Below are 20,070 nucleotides of genomic sequence, written 5' to 3'. Positions count from 1 at the left end.
TAGCTAAAGGTCTCCACACAAGGTACGTTTTTTTTTTTTAAACGATATGGCAGTTTTTGACCGATTGGAACGACATATCGTTTAAAAAGTGGCGTATATGGGCATGATAAGGATGCCGATGTGCGTTCCCGCTGTCGTTGATCGTGGTCGCTGATCTCTTGAACATGCAGAAAGATCTCGACCTTTCTTTTCCGATTTGGCACACATCATTCCGGGTGTATGAACGATTTCATGGACGACGAACGATTTGTCGTCACTTTTCCTGGCCACTCCCCTCCACCATTTTGTACCAGCTGACGGGGAAACCGAAGATGCATCGCGAGGTTGTTTGCTGCGAAACGATATATCGTTAATGATTTGCAGTTGTTAACGAACCCATCTATATCGTCTGCACAATTGTTCCATGTATATGCGCAGTATCGTTTGTCCGGGAGTGTTCAGGAGTTCAGAAATCGCTAATGAGATTGGATCATTACTTACATCGTACCGCGTGTACCCAGCTTAAGTGAAAAACTTTAGTACTCGCCAATATGATCATTCACATATTACTTGTACAAAAGCCTTTTTTTTTTCGTTTTTTCTTTTAGTCTTCATATATTTCAAAAGGAGTGATTTAAAGTTAAGTTATTTTAGTGGTTATTTTATCGTTATACAGTCCCAATGTCGACAGTACAAGTCAGTGATAGGGTTAGGTTTAAGGTTTGTGTTAGGCTGCGGTTAGGTTAGGGATTAAATACTGGAAAAACTATGTCGACACAATGACCATGTCTGCATTCTTTATGTCGACATAAAGTCTATTTCAACATTTTCAGCGTAATGTGCCGTGACTGTGTATAATTTATGGATTTCCGCCCATGGTTATCACTATGAATTGTGTCACACTCACCCTTTGGAGATACAGTTATGGTCTTATTCTCCTGGCACTGAAGTCACAATGTATATTCTCCGGTGCTTTGAGACCTCTTGTGGAGAGATCACCGTTTGGACAGAAATTGATGATCCAGTCCTTATTCTCCGCATAAGGCTGAGGAGTCCAGAGCACTGGGATGTAAAATTCGATATGTAGTTTGGAAGCAGACGGTCTAAATCCTGTTCGCCGGCTTCCAAACGTTCTAATCCCGGCGTGGTACTAATGACAGGCGTCTAAATCTAGACGCCTGTCAACAACCGGAAGCCCGACGCCCGGCATCCCGATCAAGCGATGCCGGGCGCGGACAGCCGCGAGGGGAGGGAGGAAGGTCCGGGGGATTTATGGTTAGGCACCCCCCTCGGAAGGTTAGGCTAGGGGAAGGGGGGGGGGGGGTTAGGCACTTAGAGGGGGGATTAGGCACTTGGGGGGGAGGTTAGGGTTAGGCACCCCTAAAGGAGGGTTAGGGGGAGAATTAGGTTAGCGATACTTACCTTAGGGACGATTGGGATTTTCACCCTTGCCGGGCTGCCGCTGTTGGGATTTTACACCCGTAAAATTCTTCTGCCTGCTACGTCCGGTATTATATTCGGTTACAAATCACCGGACATTGGACCCCAGACCCTCTATTATTTGGTTGGAGGGGTGGTGTAATATCATATTTCCCAATTACGACCAAGTAGCTATAAATACTACTATATATTATGTCTGACAATAGTTTGTCATCTAATTGCTGGTAACGTAACTCTTGGATTATATGGATATTTAGGGGTCTATTCATTATTGGTGGAGCAGTGACCGCATTATGTGTCGCTGTATATGGCAGTAATACATAATGCAGTGTCGCCTGTATTCATCAGACCCCGGGGCTCCTCTAGGAACCCTGGTACAAACCCCATCCCCAAGCTGAGGTTCTCCCCCTCTCACCAAAGGCTTAACGCTGCCAGCAAGTTACATTTGCGCTGCCCATAGTTTGATTCAGAGGGGATCCAGCGAAGCCTCTCCGGTATAGGTCACGTCATCTCAAGGCGGTTAAATCGAGTTAAGCCGCCGTCTCCATAGATGTTTATAGGGACGGAAAAAAGCAGAATAGAGGGACTGAAGGAAAATTCAATTATTATCCCTCAAATAGGATAAAGCCGCGATAACTCCTTTCTCCAGCAAATAAAAAGTAATAGAGAAGGGGTTATTGTTGTTGGATATATAGACCCCTTGAATTAATAAACAATATTTTACTCAGAATAAAATATATATATATATATATATATATATATTTCAAGGCCAATAACTTACTCAGCCAATGTATATACGAGCACCAGGAGCCCCCTCATCATGTAGCAACATTACGTGTGCAGTATATTTATTAAAGCGTTTAGTAGCTCTTTTGTATAAGTGACTAATATTTTATGGTTAGTGGCCTTTTATATATTTAGTGTCATTCATTGTTGGTGTATGGCTTTTCAGTTAGTGACATTAAACAGATTGCATTGTTAACAGAAGCTGCATATTTCCCTGTCTAAATGAAGTTTTATTTCACTTGTAATATGCAAAAGGATTTCCCATCAGCAATAAAGACAATAACCATTCCATGTAACCGGATTAGACAGACAACAGAAGCCCATTGGAAAGGCATGGTATTGTAGCAGTGTTACTGTAACTCATTAGTGCAATATTGTACATACAGTCATTTGAGGCTCTCGCATCTCTACGATGCCTACCAGTACATAATATAATCAGACCGTTGTTTTTAAAACCTATAGCCTATTATTTTAGTATGGTGACCTATTGTGTTTAGGCAAGTTTACAACAAGAAGCACCTCTTGCTGTTACCCCGTCTGTCTCTTTATTGTATGACCAGGAACTTCCCCTACAAGTCCCAGCATGCCTTGCCAGAGTTTTAGCATTCCCTAATAGCAAAACTGTGGCAAGGCATGCTGGGACTTGTAGTTTCACAAAAGCTAGAGAGCCACAGGTTGGCCAGGCCTGCACTAATGCTATACGTAGCCCCAACTCTCCCGCGTTATACGTTTCCGCTCTTCTAGCTCGCGGCGTCTTCGGGCTGTTACTGCGCACGCGCACAAGTGGTTAGAACTTAGATTGTGTTATTTCATTATTTGGCATCGCATAGATTAGTTTAATAAATTGTTTTTGGTTTTGGTGTAAAGTCCGCATGTTCCTAAGCAGCCACTATCATTTTATATCTGTTACCAGGTGGATATCGGTGCTCACTAACAGCAAAGAGGAAGCACTTAATATGGCTTTCCGGGGGGAGCAGAGCTCGGGCGAGAGCAGTCTGGAGGATCTGACAAAGGCGATTATTGAGGACGTACAGAAGGCGCCAGGAAACGATGTCTGCTGTGATTGCGGGTCACCAGGTATATATAATATCCCACCCCTTTAATGGAGACCACGTGTAATAGTACATTTTACAGTATAATAAACAGGCCTTTCTATTATAAATAAAGTACTTGAGTTATGTGCGCACCATCCGGGGTATAGATATTACTCAATCAGAAAAAATGTTCCACAAATAGGACAATACTTCTCCTTGTTTGACAACTTCTCATCCAAAGAATCTCCAGATAAATAAAGAATAATGATATCCTAGGATAGTTTCTCCTCCATAAGGGTATATATATATATATATAATATATATTTAAAAAAAAAAAAAAACATATATCGTATATAGTGAAATATTGTTTAATATACACAAAAATAAAAATATAAAAGCATCGCACAAATATTCTGCAGCGTACCAGATAATGGGTTGTGCCGATCTCTCACATCCACAATAGCATATAGATAGGTGCAATCCACAAACGTTTTCTCGGTTGTCCATCCAGAGTGTCCGGCAGCAGCTGGATACAGGTCCACCAGTAACACACACCTTGATAAAGGCCATAGAGAAGCCGAAACGCGTTGGGAAGGAAGGAAAGCAGCTAACGCAGGTGAAGGGTTCACATAATGGGAGTGATCCAGGCACCTATACCCGGGAGGTATCTGGATTGCACCTATCTATATGCTATTGTGGGGGTGAGAGATCTTCACCCCCCATTATCTGGTACACTGCTGAATATTTACTCGGTGGTTTTATATTTTTATTTTTGTGTATATGAAACAATATTTCACTATATACGATATATGTTGTGTTTTTTTTCTGTATACCCTTATGGAGGAGAAACTATCCTAGGATATCATTATTCTTTATTTATCCGGAGATTCTTTGGATGAGAAGTTGTCAAGCAAGGAGAAGTGTTTTCCTATTTGTGGAACATTTTTTCTGACTGATTAATATCTATACCCCGGATGGTGCGCACATAACGCAAGTACTTTATTTACATATGACATTGGAGGTTGGGTGACTACCTCAGCGTTTTGGAAGTCGCACTTTTGAGTTGGAGCGCTTGTATCTTTCTAGGCCTTTCTATTCTCCGAGGCTTTGCCTAAATTGGGCCCACGTTACCGAGAACATTAGGTGGTCCTGGTCACCTACTTTGCCGTGTCTTCTCACCGGCAGGGGTCAGTCATTCGCATGCTACGTGATGTGTACCCTGCGGCCGCTTGCAGGTCTCACTGGACATACGAAGTGGATAAAACTAGAACATGAAAAAATAAATAAATAACACTTTGTGTAAAGCTCCGTGTGTACCGAATTGATTCATCCATCTGACAGTGATAAATTGGCATTTAATACCAAGTTAAATATGCTGCGCATCTGGCTTTCACGGACTGTTACTGCCACGATTAAGCTCCTTAAACATCAGCGGCTATTAGCTGCTCTTCCTGAGAATAATGATGGAGGTGCTCTAATCTAATGGCCTGCTCTTACGTGTGATAAGTAAACAAGTAAGGCCATGTGCGCCTGACGTCTTTGTTCCTGACAGGAGACGGTTATCAAACTCCTATGGAGTAAGGGACTGGCCATGCACACAGCCGGGGACGGATGAGAGATCAGGGTCGGGGTACGGAGACAATGATCCACGTACGCTCAGGCCTGTTACGCCATAATTTCAGCTCCCAGGTTCAGTCCGTTTACTCCATAGAGTCCTGTAGAATGTAAGCTCTCATGAGCAGGGATCACTTGGAGGTTTGGAGGCTGAAAGAAAGACTTGTTATACAGTGTGAGGTAGATGTGTGCGTCTGAGAAATGCAGAACGGGGGAAGTAAGTTTGGAGAAATTCTGATGCAAGCAATAGTGATCCTGCTGAGCGAAAAGAAATGTGGGTCCTAGGGACCCCTCACTTTTAAAAATTGGGGTCCTACTCCACAGTTTCTGGGTCTCATCACACATTATGGGAGGTGATGGTAGGCAGCAGTTTAGGGGTTAAGGGCAAACAGCAGTTGGGGTAGAGCTGGGGGTATAGGCAGGGAGAAGTTGGGGTAGAGCTGGGGGTATAGGCAGGGAGAAGTTGGGGTAGAGCTGGGGGTATAGGCAGGCAGAAGTTGGGTTAGAGCTGGGGGTATAGGCATGGAGAAGTTGGGGTAGAGCTGGGGGTATAGGCAGGGAGAAGTTGGGGTAGAGCTGGGGGTATAGGTAGGGAGAAGTTGGGGTAGAGCTGGGGGTATAGGCAGGGAGAAGTTGGGTTAGAGCTGGGGTATAGGCAGGGAGAAGTTGGGGTAGAGCTGGGGGTATAGGCAGGGAGAAGTTGGGGTAGAGCTGGGGGTATAGGCAGGGAGAAGTTGGGGTAGAGCTGGGGGTATAGGCAGGGAGAAGTTGGGGTAGAGCTGGGGGTATAGGCAGGGAGAAGTTGGGGTAGAGCTGGGGGTATAGGCAGGGAGAAGTTGGGGTAGAGCTGGGGGTATAGGCATGGAGAAGTTGGGGTAGAGCTGGGGTATAGGCAGGGAGAAGTTGGGGTAGAGCTGGGGGTATAGGCAGGGAGAAGTTGGGGTAGTGCTGGGGGTATAGGCAGGGAGAAGTTGGGTTAGAGCTGGGGGTATAGGCAGGCAGAAGTTGGGTTAGAGCTGGGGGTATAGGCAGGGAGAAGTTGGGGTAGAGCTGGGGGTATAGGCAGGGAGAAGTTGGGGTAGAGCTGGGCATATAGGCAGGGAGAAGTTGGGTTAGAGCTGGGGGTATAGGCTGGGAGAAGTTGGGGTAGAGCTGGGGGTATAGGCAGGGAGAAGTTGGGGTAGAGCTGGGGGTATAGGCAGGGAGAAGTTGGGGTAGAGCTGGGGGTATAGGCAGGGAGAAGTTGGGGTAGAGCTGGGGGTATAGGCAGGGAGAAGTTGGGGTAGAGCTGGGGGTATAGGCAGGGAGAAGTTGGGGTAGAGCTGGGGGAACAGGCAGGGAGAAGTTGGGGTAGAGCTGGGGGTATAGGCAGGGAGAAGTTGGGGTAGAGCTGGGGGTACAGGCAGGGAGAAGTTGGGGTAGAGCTGGGGGTACAGGCAGGGAGAAGTTGGGGTAGAGCTGGGGGTACAGGCAGGGAGAAGTTGGGGTAGAGCTGGGGGTACAGGCAGGGAGAAGTTGGGGTAGAGCTGGGAGTATAGGCAGGGAGAAGTTGGGGTAGAGCTGTAGCTAGAGGCGAGTAAGGGCAGGCAGTGCCACGGATAGGGAGAGCTAAGTGAAGACAGCAGTTGTGACAGTGCTGGGGGCAAGGAGGGAGCTAGGGCAGGCAGTGCTGGGAGTAGGGAGGGGCGGAAAGGGAATATAGCAGCTGGTGCGGTACTGGAGGGCAAGGAGGGGGTTAGGGGCATGCAGTACTGGGGTAGGGAGGGGGCAAAGGTAATTAGCAGCTGGGGCAGTACTTGGGGCAAGGAGGAGGTTAGGGACAGGCAGTGCTGGGGGTAAAGAGGGGGTAAGGGTATGGAGCAGCAGGAGCAGTACTGGGGGCAAGGAAGAGGCTAGGGACAGGCAGTACTGGGGTTAGGAAGGGGGTAAGGGTAGATGGCAGTACTGTTGGGGCAATGAGGAAGTTAAAAGTAGACAGTACTGGGGGCAGTGCTGGGGGTAGGGAGGGGGGCCAGGGTAGCATAGCAGCTGGGGCAGTACTGGTTGTTTGGGAGGGGGTCAGGATGCAGCTGGGGCAGCACCGGGGGTAGGGAGGGGGTCAGGATACAGCTGGGGCAGCACCGGGGGTAGGGAGGGGGTCAGGATACAGCTGGGGCAGCACTGGGGGGAGGGAGGGAGTCAGGATACAGCTGGGGCAGCACTGGGGGGAGGGAAGGGGTGAAGAGATAGCAGTTGGGACTGTTACCTCCTTCCTCCGGAGGGCCTCCTGCATGTAGTGAGCTCGGACGGAGCGCAGGCAGCGCTGCTGCAGCCAACCAAGGGGGATCCGCCGATGTCAGGAAGGACTGAGTACGCTGGCGGGCAGGTAGGGAAGGATGTTCTCCGAGGTGGTCTCTGGTCAGTGATTGGCTGGGGAGACGCTGCCGGCGGTGATTGGCTGCTGCGGACACCGAAAACACACAGCGCGTCCTCACAAGGACCCGCTCCGTTTTAAAAAAAACGGGTCCACAACTACCTGTATCGCGTAAACACGCGCTATAGCACGCATTCCACGATAACTGAAGCATTTAGTCTTCATTGTGTATATATTACATATAACGTCACCATATTGCGCTGCACAGATGTGATCCTGCTGACGCGTCCTATCCTCTACGCCATAAAGATTTGGGACAAAAGCCAGAATAATTTTGTCCTAGCACCATAAATATTATAGTAATAACAATCGTGCTACGGTAACTGAAGCTGCGTTTAGCGCCACTGGTCGGGCGCTCTCTATTGTTGTCAGGGCTTCTCCTGTAACAGCGCCGTCAGTTCTTTACTCCCACCTAGAAAGTGCTGCGGTCTATGCCGGCATTATAGGCAGAGAGGTAACTAATAGTAATTAGTCAGATAATTGTCCCCCCATTGTTTGCAGAACTTGGCAAAGTGACCTATGTATAAAACTGCAGCAACTAGTATTTGTATAGAATACAGAAAATTATATTAATTAAGGATGCACTTGAACATAGGCCCTCATTCAGAGCCGTACGCTCTGAATGAGGGCCGGCCTCCATTTTCATGGAGCGTCCTCCTGGACGCTCGTATAGCTGTGGGTCACCACCCACAGGCTATACGAGCGTGCTTTGTGATGGCCGCAATGGTCGAGACCATCGCGACCATCGAAATTGCGAGCCGGAGCCTGCGGTTGAGGTTTTCAACCGCAAGCTCCGGAGTGATTTTGGCTCTATCAGAGCCAAAATCACTCCCACTGACATCACTAGTGATGTCAGTGGGCCAGCTTCTGACGGGAGGCGTTCCCGTGGGAACGCCCCCGTCAGGGAGGCACGCCCCCGGCACGCCCACCAAAGGGGGCGTGCTGTCAATCAACATTGACAGCACGCCCCCTTTGATCGGACACAACGAGCGAAGGACTTTCCTTCGCTCGTCGCGTCTGGCGCATGCGCACGACGGAGCTCCCTCCGTCGTGCGCATGCTCAGTGCATAACATCGACCCACTTGCGAGCGGACAGCCGCTCGCGAGTGGGTCTGAATCAGGCCCATAATTAGCTATTAACACAAATCGGTAACCATAGTGCATCATTACTAGTAGCTTAGAATGTATAATCCTCTGCTTGGCTTTCTAATAACCGTAATATCATTATCTAGGCGTAAAAACGGTACGGGCAGGTACATCCATAAAGATGAAAGCGCGCTTGGGAATAGAGGACTGTAGCTGGCCTCTACCCGTGTGTGCCGCTAACCCAGCGTGATGGCGATCGTGTGCTACTGGCCAGTGTTCATCAGACGCTTGTTACGTTACATTTCATGCTGCGTCACACGGGCGCTTTAGTGCTTTATCGATTAGAAAAGCTCAGCGTTCGTAAGCGCACGCGCCCATGGCGGCAGGGTGCTGCTCCGCCCCTGTCACGCACGTGCAGTGTAGCTCTGAAGATGATGCACGCAGTGGTTTCTGAACTCCGTTGCTATTGCGTTGTGAGAAAAAAAGCTGTCGCCATGACAGCAAATCGCTTGTCACGTTCTAGTCGTTAAACTGTATGGAAATGTTTTTGAAAAATACACAATAGACTTTTGATTGCAAAAATTAATTTCGCTTTGGAAACTGTAGGACGTCTGTGTAAGATGAGGCTTGTTGCAGTCTTGTCCGTCCCCATTGGATATTTAGTTATTTATTTATTTATTAACAGTTTCTTACATAGCGCAGCATATTCCGTTGCGCTTTACAATTGTAAACATTAATAGAACAAAACTGGGTAATAACAGACAGATATATAGGTAGGAAGGCCCTGCTCGCAAGCTTACAATCTATAGGATATCATTACAGCTGAGCGTAGATCTGTGTGTGTGTCTGGTATAGTGTAGATGTGGAAGTGGCTGCAGACCACCGAGAGACCTCCAATGTGACGCTGTGCGACCTCTGTGGTCACATTTATATTCTCCTAATACACTGGAGTCATCGTATGTGAGAGAAGCCACTCCGCCAGTACAGGACACTTAAATACAGACAGTGGATTAACCATATGTAGAATGTTGCTGCCACCTGCTGGACGAGCTTGTCACTAAGACTTGTCGTATTTCAGTTTGCTGTTGCTTATGGTGGGTACACACTGGGCGATATTACTGAGCGACTGCACGATTACGACATCGTAATCGTGCAATCGCTCAGTAATCGTGCACTTTTATGTCGGAAACGACCAGCGATGCGCACTCCCGCTGGTTGTTTCCGACATTGTCCATCGTCTGAACATGCAGCACAATCTGACGACCTCGTCAGGTTGCTGCATGTTGGGGAATGGGGGAGAGAGCCCGGCGCTGAACGATATCGTTAATGATATCGTTCAGCGGCTGTGCTCAATGTCATGAACGACATTGAGCACAGCCTGCCGGGGACACGGCTCGTGTAGTGTGTACGCACCTTAAGTGTCACCTGATGTTTTACAGAACGTGTAAATATTGCACAGGGTTTCCTGTTTTATGCCCACCAAATGGCAACGGACAGACACCTAAAGCAATGATGTTGTCTGTAGTCTGGGGCCCTTGTGACTAATCTCAACTTGGCGCTGAGTAAATGTCACAACATCGCACGTACAGATATTGCCGCAATCGCGCTAAACCGCCCTTCTCGGCACACCAGATCCCATGTGTGTCTTTTTTGGCCTGAAAATGCATCTTCGTCGCAGTTGGATGCAACAAGCAGCTTCACGAGACTGCACTGATTAATATGATATGTGACACTTGTATATACGAGCTGTCTCGTGCTGTCGCTTCCAATTGGGACTCAGACACATTTTCGGTTAAAAAAGAAGCTCGGTGCAAGCCCGAGTCACACGGGACTTGGCGGCTAACTCACGGCGAGTGGCGTATTGATGCAGAGTGTATGAGGGCACATCCGCAGGTTAAGTGCCCCTGTGGGTGTGGGGCTGACACAATTGCAGGCCATTCAGAGGTGGGCATACGGAGAAATCCAGCCCATTTCAGTCGCTGCTTTTACCCCAGGGATAAGGTTGGCGCAAATGCTTTGCTGATGGCAGTAACGGCTTCTGTCACCAGTGGATGGATGATGGGGGCGGTGCCGTCGCATAGATGCGGCCAACTGTGAATGTGACAACTTTATGCGCAACTCTCAACCATGCCCGTAACAAATGGGGTGTTACAGTACAGCTGCCCCGCTCTCTAGTCATATAGTTATACAAAAGAACGACTAAATCATTTGTACTGTATATGCTTTGCATTGTATGACTGTGGCACAGGGAGGACGAAGCGCTTTACCAGCCCTGTGCTTTCACCTCAGCCTGCTTCCTCTACACACCTTACACCATTTTGTTTTCACAGATCCAACATGGCTGTCTACCAACCTGGGGATTTTAACCTGTATAGAATGTTCCGGGATACACAGGGAAATGGGGGTTCACATCTCTAGGATCCAGTCTCTGGAATTAGACAAATTAGGAACTTCCGAACTCTTGGTGAGTGTTTTTTATTTATTTTTTTGGTCACAATTGTTTTATATTTTAAACAATTGCTCCCTATCCAAACGCCTTTCACGGAAGCCGGAGAAAGGCCTGCAGCAAGAGTATTGTTATAGCTCATCCTTTTAATACCTACATTAGACATGTACAAAGGACTAATAAAACGTAAGGTCAGTGTGCCCAGATGCATCTGTCGTGCACTTGCAGTGATCAGCGGTCCCTCTCATCGTAGTGTTCATGCTAGCACCCCGCACCTGTCACACCCCATGCACTTCCTCTTTCCTGTCTGGGGTGTCACTCCCTGCTCTGGTGCTTCTAGCACACTCAGCTGATGCAACAAACCTCTGAGATACAGACCAGTGTGTGCTAGACGCACCAGAGCAGAGAGTGACACCCCAGGCAGGAAAGAGGAACTGCACAGGTTGTGACAGGTGCAGGGTGCTAGAGGGAAGACTATCATCGTCAAACTTTGCCATTGTATATAAGTGAAAATTAGCGACGTGAGGACGTGTGGCAGCTTCTCCAAACTTAGCGTTGCTACTTTTTCTTACATTAAGTTGAATGTCCCCTGATTTTTGGAATGGTTAAAAATGAAATAATAATGGTGAAAACATAAATATTCACATGTTGAATCACTATTTGCAGCAGGAGGCCTCAACCCTCACTGTGCACTATTTACTATTGTGTTATCCATGTGTTTTGGTTTTATATTAATTGCTGCATGTAGTATATTGTAGATTTTGCAGTTAGCCAGACGTGACGTACAGATGTGCCCTCACTCGTACACCTAGCCTCAATGCACCATACGGCACGAGATGCCCGGGGGGGGGGCTGAGCCACTCCGAGAGGTGCAGCGTACCGTCTTTATCTTTACATTTCTACTTCAGGGTCCATAGGGGGTCCACAGGGTTGACCTTGGGGTATAGGTTGGGAACCAAATCCGGGCACCACGCAGTTAAAGCTTTTAGCTCCCAGGATGCACTTGGGTCCACTCTCCCTATAACCCCGCCCCCCAGCCAGAGGCACCTCAGTTTAAGTTGGTGCCCGGCCGGAGTCGGGTCACCGTTACTGCAGGGGGGCTGCTTAGCAGCCCCTAAGCTTAAAAGAGTTTTATTTTATTATTTTTTTTTTTTTACTACTCTTCAGAGCGGCAGCATCAGACTGTCCAATGGACGTCTGAGCTGCCGCTCCTACACCCCGCCGGCGCTGCGACGCCAGTACAGATCTGGGGATCGCAGCGGGACCCCAGAGTCTGTACTAGCCGGGCTCTGGAGGAATCCCTGGGCTGCTGCCGGATCGACGGGGACAGGTAAGTCGCGTGGTCACCGCTTGCGGTGATCCACGTGTGAATATGCAGCCTTATGCCTCCGGTCTCTGGGGACAGACCGGAGGCGCTAGCGGTGGCGGCGGGCTCCCCCTCCATGGAGGCATACCCCGCGTGTCCACAGCCCACCAGGGATTATAGCGGCAGCGGGAGCCGGCATCCCGGGGGGTTAATTGCTAGCCAGGGGAGGAAGCCTTCCCTGTCTAGCGGCTCCTCCCCTCAGCTCAGCGCGCCTTTCAATAATACAGTCTGGCGTCGCTGAGCTGCTTCCTCCGCGGGCCACGCTTCTTCTGAGGTCTCCAGCGGCCATTTTCTCTCTGTGGTGCTGCAGAACTCTTAGGATGACAGTGTGCCCAGTCCCCCTGCGTACCTGGCCATTTTGGGTGAGTGTACACAGCGCTATAGCCTTCCCAGACACTGAATCTGGGCAGTTGAATGTAGCGACATTGTGCAGTATATTATATGTCATGCTTATGTATGTATATGTATATGTCTGCATTGTATGTGACTTTTGCTAGTGCTGACTGTCTGCTTTTTCTCTCACCTGTCAGTGTATATCTATCCCTTTTCTTTATCTGCCCTAATACAGGTGTACCTGGGGTGGTTCTGAGACCTCACATATATATATTTGTTAATATCTGTGAGGTTTGTCACATACTGTTGCGTGCTGCACGTTGCCATATTTTAGATGGAACTGTGAGTTGCGTACGCTGATAATGGGTTCCTGCAGCTAATCTTAGCGTCAGTCAGGACCGGTATGGCGCTGCTTAATATTTCCGTCAAGATAGTCAGATATATCTGACCAGGAGATTGCACACGATACTGCACCCATTATTGCTATCCTGCAAGTCATAGCCTGCAGGAATTAGTGCGGAGGATTTTAACTCAGAAAGGTTTTCGTATGCGGCACCATCTGGTGCCGGGCCCCTTGCACGACCCCCTTAAAGGGCGTTGTTTCTCAGGATCCTCTCCTTTGAGGATCGCCGGGCGGGCCCCATTGTCGTCACTCGCTTGGAGTCACTTCACCATACTGCCCTTTTGAACTCGGGGTATCTCGCAATTTCTTGCAATTTACCCCTGTGTCACAGACTATCGCTCCCTGCCGGGGTTTTTCACAGTACATGAATTACCTCCGATACCACATCGGTCTGTCATTCCCCTTGCAGGGATTACCACAACGGCCACCCTGGTGGATGTCGTTTTATACGAAATACTAATTGGCGTGATATACGCCCTGTGGTTACTGACCAGTGGCTCTGCCGTGAACTGGATGGTATATTCGTCTCTTTCCCTCTCACATGGGGGGGAGCCGATCTCAAGTATTATTATCCCTGCTTTGGGGCTGGTAGCCAGGCTCATTCTGGATATAGAGAATGTCGATCCTGCACCAGTATCATACATCTCCCGTTTTCTGCCCAGCGGGTGGATCTCATAGCGGGAGTCTGGCTGTCCCCAGATACGAGGAGTCACAAAGGCCTCCTGTTTCCCATTCCCTGAGGGTCCTCACAAGTAATGGAAATCCCCTTCTGGGATGGATTTGTATGTTAATCATCGGGTTACAGGCATTAATACGCCTCCCATCCCGGCCTGGACGAATTTTACGGATCCGTAGGTGGTAACTTTGCCTGAAATCAATGTACTCGTTTTCAGGGCCTGTTGCCCGTCCTACCATGGCCATCGCATGGTGATGCTTTTGTGACGTTTTTCCCCTCCAACACGTCTGAGGTTCAAATATCTTTTTGCCGCTCACAAAATATGCAGTGGTCATATGTGGGATTACCTCATGGGATGCCGGTCTTCTAACTTTCAGGGTTTCGGCGGCGTCTGTATTCGCCGCAGTACCCTATGGCTGCGTTATGGGAAAGCAGAGGTGCACACTCCTTCCAGGGGGAAGTTCTTGTTTGGTCCTGACCTTGACAAGATCGTTGCATCATTGGCAGTATCACTAATGGGGAGATACCGTCTTTAGCTACTCCCACTACATTCGGACTAACTCTGTTAAGTCTTTTTGTCCTCAGGGTCAGCCTAAAGGCCTGTTTTTTCCTAGGCTGTCGGCCTCCACGGGGGCCACCTTATCCAGTACCGAGCAGTCCTGGACTTCCGGACGACCCTGTTTCTACACCTGAGGATATACCCTCAGCCTGACGGGACAGGTCTACATCTGGGGAATTTCCAGAGTGAGGTACTGATTCTCAACGGCCTCTCATTGCTCATGCAGCCTCCTCACAGGCATTGTTACACGGGCCCTTCTTCAGAACTGATCAGGGCCTTACAATCCCAGAAAGCTATACAGTCTTTGTGGTAAGCAGAGCTATTTCGGCCAACCTCACTATCTCAGTGAGGGACTGGTTGTTCTACTTTCTTTTTGGGGCGGTGACCGACTGGTCCTCCTTTGCCTATACTCTGTCTCAAATCCCTGAATCAGATTCCAACGGTGCCTTGACTCAGGTGGAATCGTCCATGCTCCATCATCCGATGTTTGGAACCTGGGGATTTTATGGTATATCCGAGTATTCAGGATACGTACCTACGGGTACATACAGAGCCCTCTCATCAGCATGGGTTCAGGTTTGCTGTGCCACAGCAACACTTGTAAGTTTCGGGCTCTGCCTTTTGGGGCTGTCCTCAACTCCACCGGGGTTTACCAGCTTTATGGATTTTCTGACAGTTCACCTGTTCAGTGTATCCGAATGCTCCTTTCTCTGGACGGTCTCCTACTTTTATCAGGATCACCAAGGTACTTTACCGCCAGGTCAGGATAACCGGGGCTTCTTCTCGTCACAGAAAAGTCCTCCCTGCATCCCTCACAGGGTTTTCTTCATCTGGGAGCACTGCTGGATTCTCAGAATCTGAGAATTTTTCTGGCGTAAGACAAGATCTCCACTCTTCAACTTCGAGTGTGCGGATATCTACGCAGTCGACATATGTCATTACTCTTTGTGATGCGCGGTCTACCAGAGTGTCTACCTTTTGGTAGGGTGGAATGTGCTCAGTTCCATTCCAGGCCTTGCCATAATTGACTCCCCTCCAGATGGATCGAGTTTTTTCCATCGGATCGCTGTTCGAACGATGATACTTTCTATGGAGGCGAGTTGGTCTCTGTCCGGGTGGCTATGGCCATCTCGTCCAGGGTGTTCTTTGCTAAAGACAGTGTCTGGTCCGCATTCATTTCGGGGCAGTTGGACGTCTGTCGCTTCTGCCCTGCCACTTACCTTGTTGATACTTTAAGCTGTCTTGGACTTTCACTCTGGCCTAACCCATTTGTCACGGTAAACCTGAATAGGTTCAGTCCGACAGTGTCACAACAGTGGCTTCCATCTAGGCAACACTGGTAGTTGGGTGGCAATGTTAGGAATGTCACCCATTCTGACATAGTCCAAGGGTCTTCTCCTGGCCAACTCTGCGGTGTTTATTCCCGGAGCTCTCCATTGGGAAGCGGGCTTCCTCAGCCGTCACGGCGTGCATCCCGGGGACTAGTCTCTTCTCCAAGAGAGGTTTCAACTCCTGGTGAGCAGAGGGGGCCTCCCTGAGGGGATTGATCCCCATGGCCTTCTGACTCGATCACACATTACCGGTGTTACAGTCCAGCTCTAGGAGTACTGAAGCTACCTTCAGTGACTCTTTGTCAGTGAAGTGGTCCTTCCACTTTGTGTACCTGTGTCCTCCGGTCTCCCTTCTTCCTCGAGGTCTTCGGAAGTTTAATTCGAGACGGAGGGGCTTTCCTTCTGGGGGCTCCAGGTCGTCCCAGACATCACTGGTACTAAGATTTTCGGAGTCTCCTCCTCGATGCTCCGTTCCTACTGCTTCACTATCTGGACCTGTTGTCTCAGGGTCCTTGTTTTTCCCTGGATCTGGATCGCTTGTCTTTAACTGCGCCCCTACTGTGGTCCTCGGGCTTCCCTGGCTCTGTCTTCATTGAGATGTTTAGAGCAGATAGGCCAGACTTTGCTGGGATCTGCCACGGACTGTGGCATACATAATTCTTATGGTATCGTACCTGTCGATACGATCCTCCGGTGTCCAGGATTTCCAGATATTCTGGCATTCCTTCCAGCTGGCTTGGGTTTCACCCTTGGCCTGGCCTTCCTGACAGTGCGGATCTCTACACTGTCGGTATGGTTAAGATATGGAATTGCTCCGCTCTGGTATCCAGTTCATCCTTTGGAGTGTTTTCTGGATTATGTCTCCACTTGTCCTCCCTAGGGACTCCTGGGGAGTTAGTAGTGGTTCTTTGTTCCCTCCGGGGACAGTCAATGGAACCGCTGGTTGTGATAGCCATTACATGGTCTATTGTTTAAGCTCTCTCTCTCTCTCTCTCAGGGTGTTTAAATCAACCAGGAGAGTGTCTGAATGGGGAGCGTTCTCATGTGGCTCCCTCTTCTGGAGGGCATCATGTCAGGGTGTGAGTTGCTCTCGCCCTGTGTTTCTTCTTAAAGTGGTTTTTAGGTTCCATATTATTCTGGAACTTATGGTATGGCCATTCAGTTCCCAGTCCTCTCGGCTGTTGTGGCCTCATGGACTGTGGTCCGGCCTCTTTGGCTTTATGTGATCCGTTCAAGTTCCTTATGGTAAGCGGACTCCTTATTGGTGGTCTGCGGTTTCTGGTTTTAACAGGAAACGATGGCCGGCCTATAATGAAATGTTGACTGGATGGCCTCGTATGTCTTCCTCAGGGGCCTACCCATGGGTGGGCATTTCTGTCGTTGAGGCTTGTTTTTTTTCTCGGGCCGTGTAACCCTCGTGGGCGGCTCGTCGTGGCGCCTCGGCTGTTTTGCCTTACTAGGTGTCCACGTGGTCTTCTGTCCATACCTTTTTAAGGTTCTAGGCATTGGTTTCCTTTGCCTCTCAGGATGCTTCCTTTTTGGCGACGGATTCTCCTCTCAGCACAGGAGCGTCCCCACCCTTGGTTGAACTGCTTTGGGACATCCCCAAGGTCAACCCTGTGGACCCCCTATGGACCCTGAAGTAGAAAACAAGAGATATGGTAAGAACTTACCTTTGTTATCTCTGTTTCTACGAAGTCCATAGGGTCCACAGGGCGCCCGCCCTGACGCACCTGGCTTCATATGGGCTGTGTTACTGGTCACCGGCTTCCCGTCTCCTTTTCTGTGAGTATGGTTCTAGAGTGTTCCAGTTTTCTCTCTCTTTTTCTCTCCTCCTCCGGCCTTTGGCTACTTACAATCTGAGGTGCCTCTGGCTGGGGGGCGGGGTTATAGGGAGAGTGGACCCAAGTGCATCCTGGGAGCTAAAAGCTTTAACTGCGTGGTGCCCGGATTTGGTTCCCAACCTATACCCCAAGGTCAACCCTGTGGACCCTATGGACTTCGTAGAAACAGAGATAACAAAGGTAAGTTCTTACCATATCTCTTGTTTTTTGCGTCTTATTCGCAGCGAAACCACTCGTAGTGTACTAGGCATGCTGGACTGCAACTTTAACTGCACACGGATTTGTTTTAACCATATACAAAGTTGCAGAGTAGCGTAACGGAACTTGGCGTGAGAAAAGGTCGCGGCCACTGCATTGCGGCACTTGTTATACAGATTCAGACCCTGCTTTTGTCTCTTCCATTTGTTTTATTTGTGCGACTAAGACGCACATTTTAAGCGAAAAAGATGCTTGGCGGCGAGAGGGGCTGGTCAGCGCAACTGAATCCGTAGCGTGTGAGGACACATCTGTAACCCACCATAGATTCATTGTCATCAATGTTGTGCAAAACTGCACTGTAAAAGCTAATATCTGATTGGCTACTGAAGGACTAGACGGTCTTGCTTGCACCATGGTAATTAATATGCCTGCACATCGCTAATCGCCTTTTGCTTGTTTACAGCTGGCCAAGAATGTAGGAAACAATAGTTTCAATGAAATTATGGAAGGGAATTTACCCACTCTGTCAGCAAAACCCACCCCCTCCAGCGATATGTAAGTAACCTGCGAGTGCTGCGTAGCGCCATCCTTTCACATGGGCAAGGGGAGGCCGCCATGTTCTTGGCTGCTGTTATAGTCCCGTGACTGCAGACTGTCAGTGCTCTAGCAATCGGTGACACCATTGAGGCACTTGTCGTTTCATTTGGGGGCATTGTTTTTTTTTTTTTTAACAATTAGATTATTGATTATGTTTTTATATCTCTGTGGTTGGAAATCATTTAGACACGCAGCCATTTACTACATAAAGACCTATAGTATATGCAGTGTTTTCCCCACACTATATTTCTCGGGCTTATTGTCCGTGTCACAGTACAGCTCACTGCTCTGAGCCGCCGGAAGCAGGAAACCGGCCACCCCTTCCACCTTGACTCCAGCCCACCCTGTCAGAGCCGCCCCCAATGGAAGGAGAATGCCGACCACCACCTCCACCTTTACTCTAGGCCCACCCTGCACTGGAGGCAAGCATCGCAGCCTCATAGCCTCCCCCTTTCCAACCGGTGCCCCCAAACAGTAAGTGAGATGCCAGATTGGGATGTGGGAAGCACAATGGGCTGCTTCTTACCTGCTGTGTGTGTTCAGCCCTCCCAAAAGCACCCCCAAATCTCCCCGGTCAGTTTTCCCCTTCCCCCGGCAAAAATACATTTTGGGAGAACTCTGGTATATGTGCTATCAACTCTGTCAGGGCGCCGTCAATGGACTGATCGTCCATTTTAATTTATATGTATCATTTCTGTAAATATTCTTTCTCCAGGACTGCACGTAAAGAATATATCATGGCAAAATACATTGAACACAAGTTCTCCAGGAAGATGTGTTGTTCTGCAGCTGAGAAGCTGAGTGAGCTGCTCGAGGCTGTGAAATCTAGGGACTTACTTGCACTAATCCAAGTCTATGCAGAAGGAGTAGAGCTTATGGAACCACTGTTAGAATCTGGACAGGTAAAGATACATTTTCGTGTGTAGGCAATGGGTTCACTCCAGCGCCTCTTCCTACCTGTAAGGTCCAAGGGTCTGCACCGTCTGCTCCGTGCTCTCTGCCAGTTTGTGCAGCCGGCTTGTGCGCATATGCGGGATCGCAATCCTGCTCGTGTGCGCGAATCGACAAACGGCCATCGGCTGCGACCCCAAGAAGACAGATAGGGCTGTCATTATAGCAGGAGAGTGTCTCCCCATTAGATGAGCTGTCTTGTAATTGCAGTCCGGACTGGCATTTCCAGGAGGAGAAAACCACCCCCTTCGACTGCCTGTCTGGGTGTGACTGGCAGGGAGCGTTGCCAATGGAAAGCCACTGCACGGCCGTCCCGGCGGGTGGCAGCTTTTACTGGGGAGGACTGTAGCTCTGCAGCCCCCAGGTAAAATCTGCCAATGGCTCACACTGATTTTGCTGATGAGCGCTGGAGAGAAAGGAAAGGTTAGACCAATGGACTCTTATCTGTCTCTTCCAATGTAATCATGGAATTTTTCTAAGGAGAACACTGGAGAGAGGAGGGGCAGAGCCAGCTGGCATTTTAGCCTAATTTTAAAGGGCTACTCGATCAAGAAAAGACTTGTCCTATATAAAGAAGATATTAATAACCTTCATATATATATTTGGTAAAGTTTCACATAATCAATGTTATTACATTTTTAGCACTGTTTTAAAAGAACAGTAACAGGTTTATGCATCCGGGATTATGTCTCTGGGCAGGTTATATTTTAATGGGCAGCACAGCTGGTGTAATGGTTAGCATTGCTGCCTCACAGCTCTGAGGTCGTGGGTTCCCACTATGGCCTTAACCGTGTGGAGTTTGTATATTCTCCCCGTGCTTGCGTGGGTTTCCTCCGGGTAAAAAATATACTGGTAGGTTAATTGGCTCCCAAAAAACAAACCAAATTAACCCTGGTGTGTATGTGTGTGTACACGTGGTAGGGGACTTAGGGGTCTATTTACTAAGCAGTGTTATGAGACAGAGTGAAAAGTGATAAGGTGCCAGCCAATCAGCTCCTAACTGTCATCTCACAG

The 20,070-nt window shown here is 48.8% G+C and overlaps 1 protein-coding gene across 5 annotated transcripts in view; it reads left to right on the top strand.

The window, feature by feature from the left end:
• The window catches only part of ASAP1 (ArfGAP with SH3 domain, ankyrin repeat and PH domain 1), a 354,817-nt gene that overhangs the window by 307,395 nt on the left and 27,352 nt on the right, over positions 1-20,070 (top strand). For all 5 annotated transcript variants that reach the window (XM_088457891.1, XM_088457887.1, XM_088457888.1 and 2 more), the window contains 4 exons: positions 3,119-3,282; positions 10,683-10,816; positions 17,972-18,063; positions 18,821-19,007. In XM_088457891.1, coding sequence (XP_088314017.1) covers positions 3,119-3,282; positions 10,683-10,816; positions 17,972-18,063; positions 18,821-19,007 — 577 coding nt within the window. The remainder of the gene's footprint in view (positions 1-3,118; positions 3,283-10,682; positions 10,817-17,971; positions 18,064-18,820; positions 19,008-20,070) is intronic.

Source organism: Taudactylus pleione, unplaced genomic scaffold, assembly GCF_031769625.1.
Source record: "Taudactylus pleione unplaced genomic scaffold, aTauple2 ptg000791l, whole genome shotgun sequence".
Lineage (NCBI taxonomy): Eukaryota > Metazoa > Chordata > Amphibia > Anura > Myobatrachidae > Taudactylus > Taudactylus pleione.
Note: the sequence above shows the minus strand (reverse complement) of the source record. Positions and strands in the feature narration are given on the sequence as shown.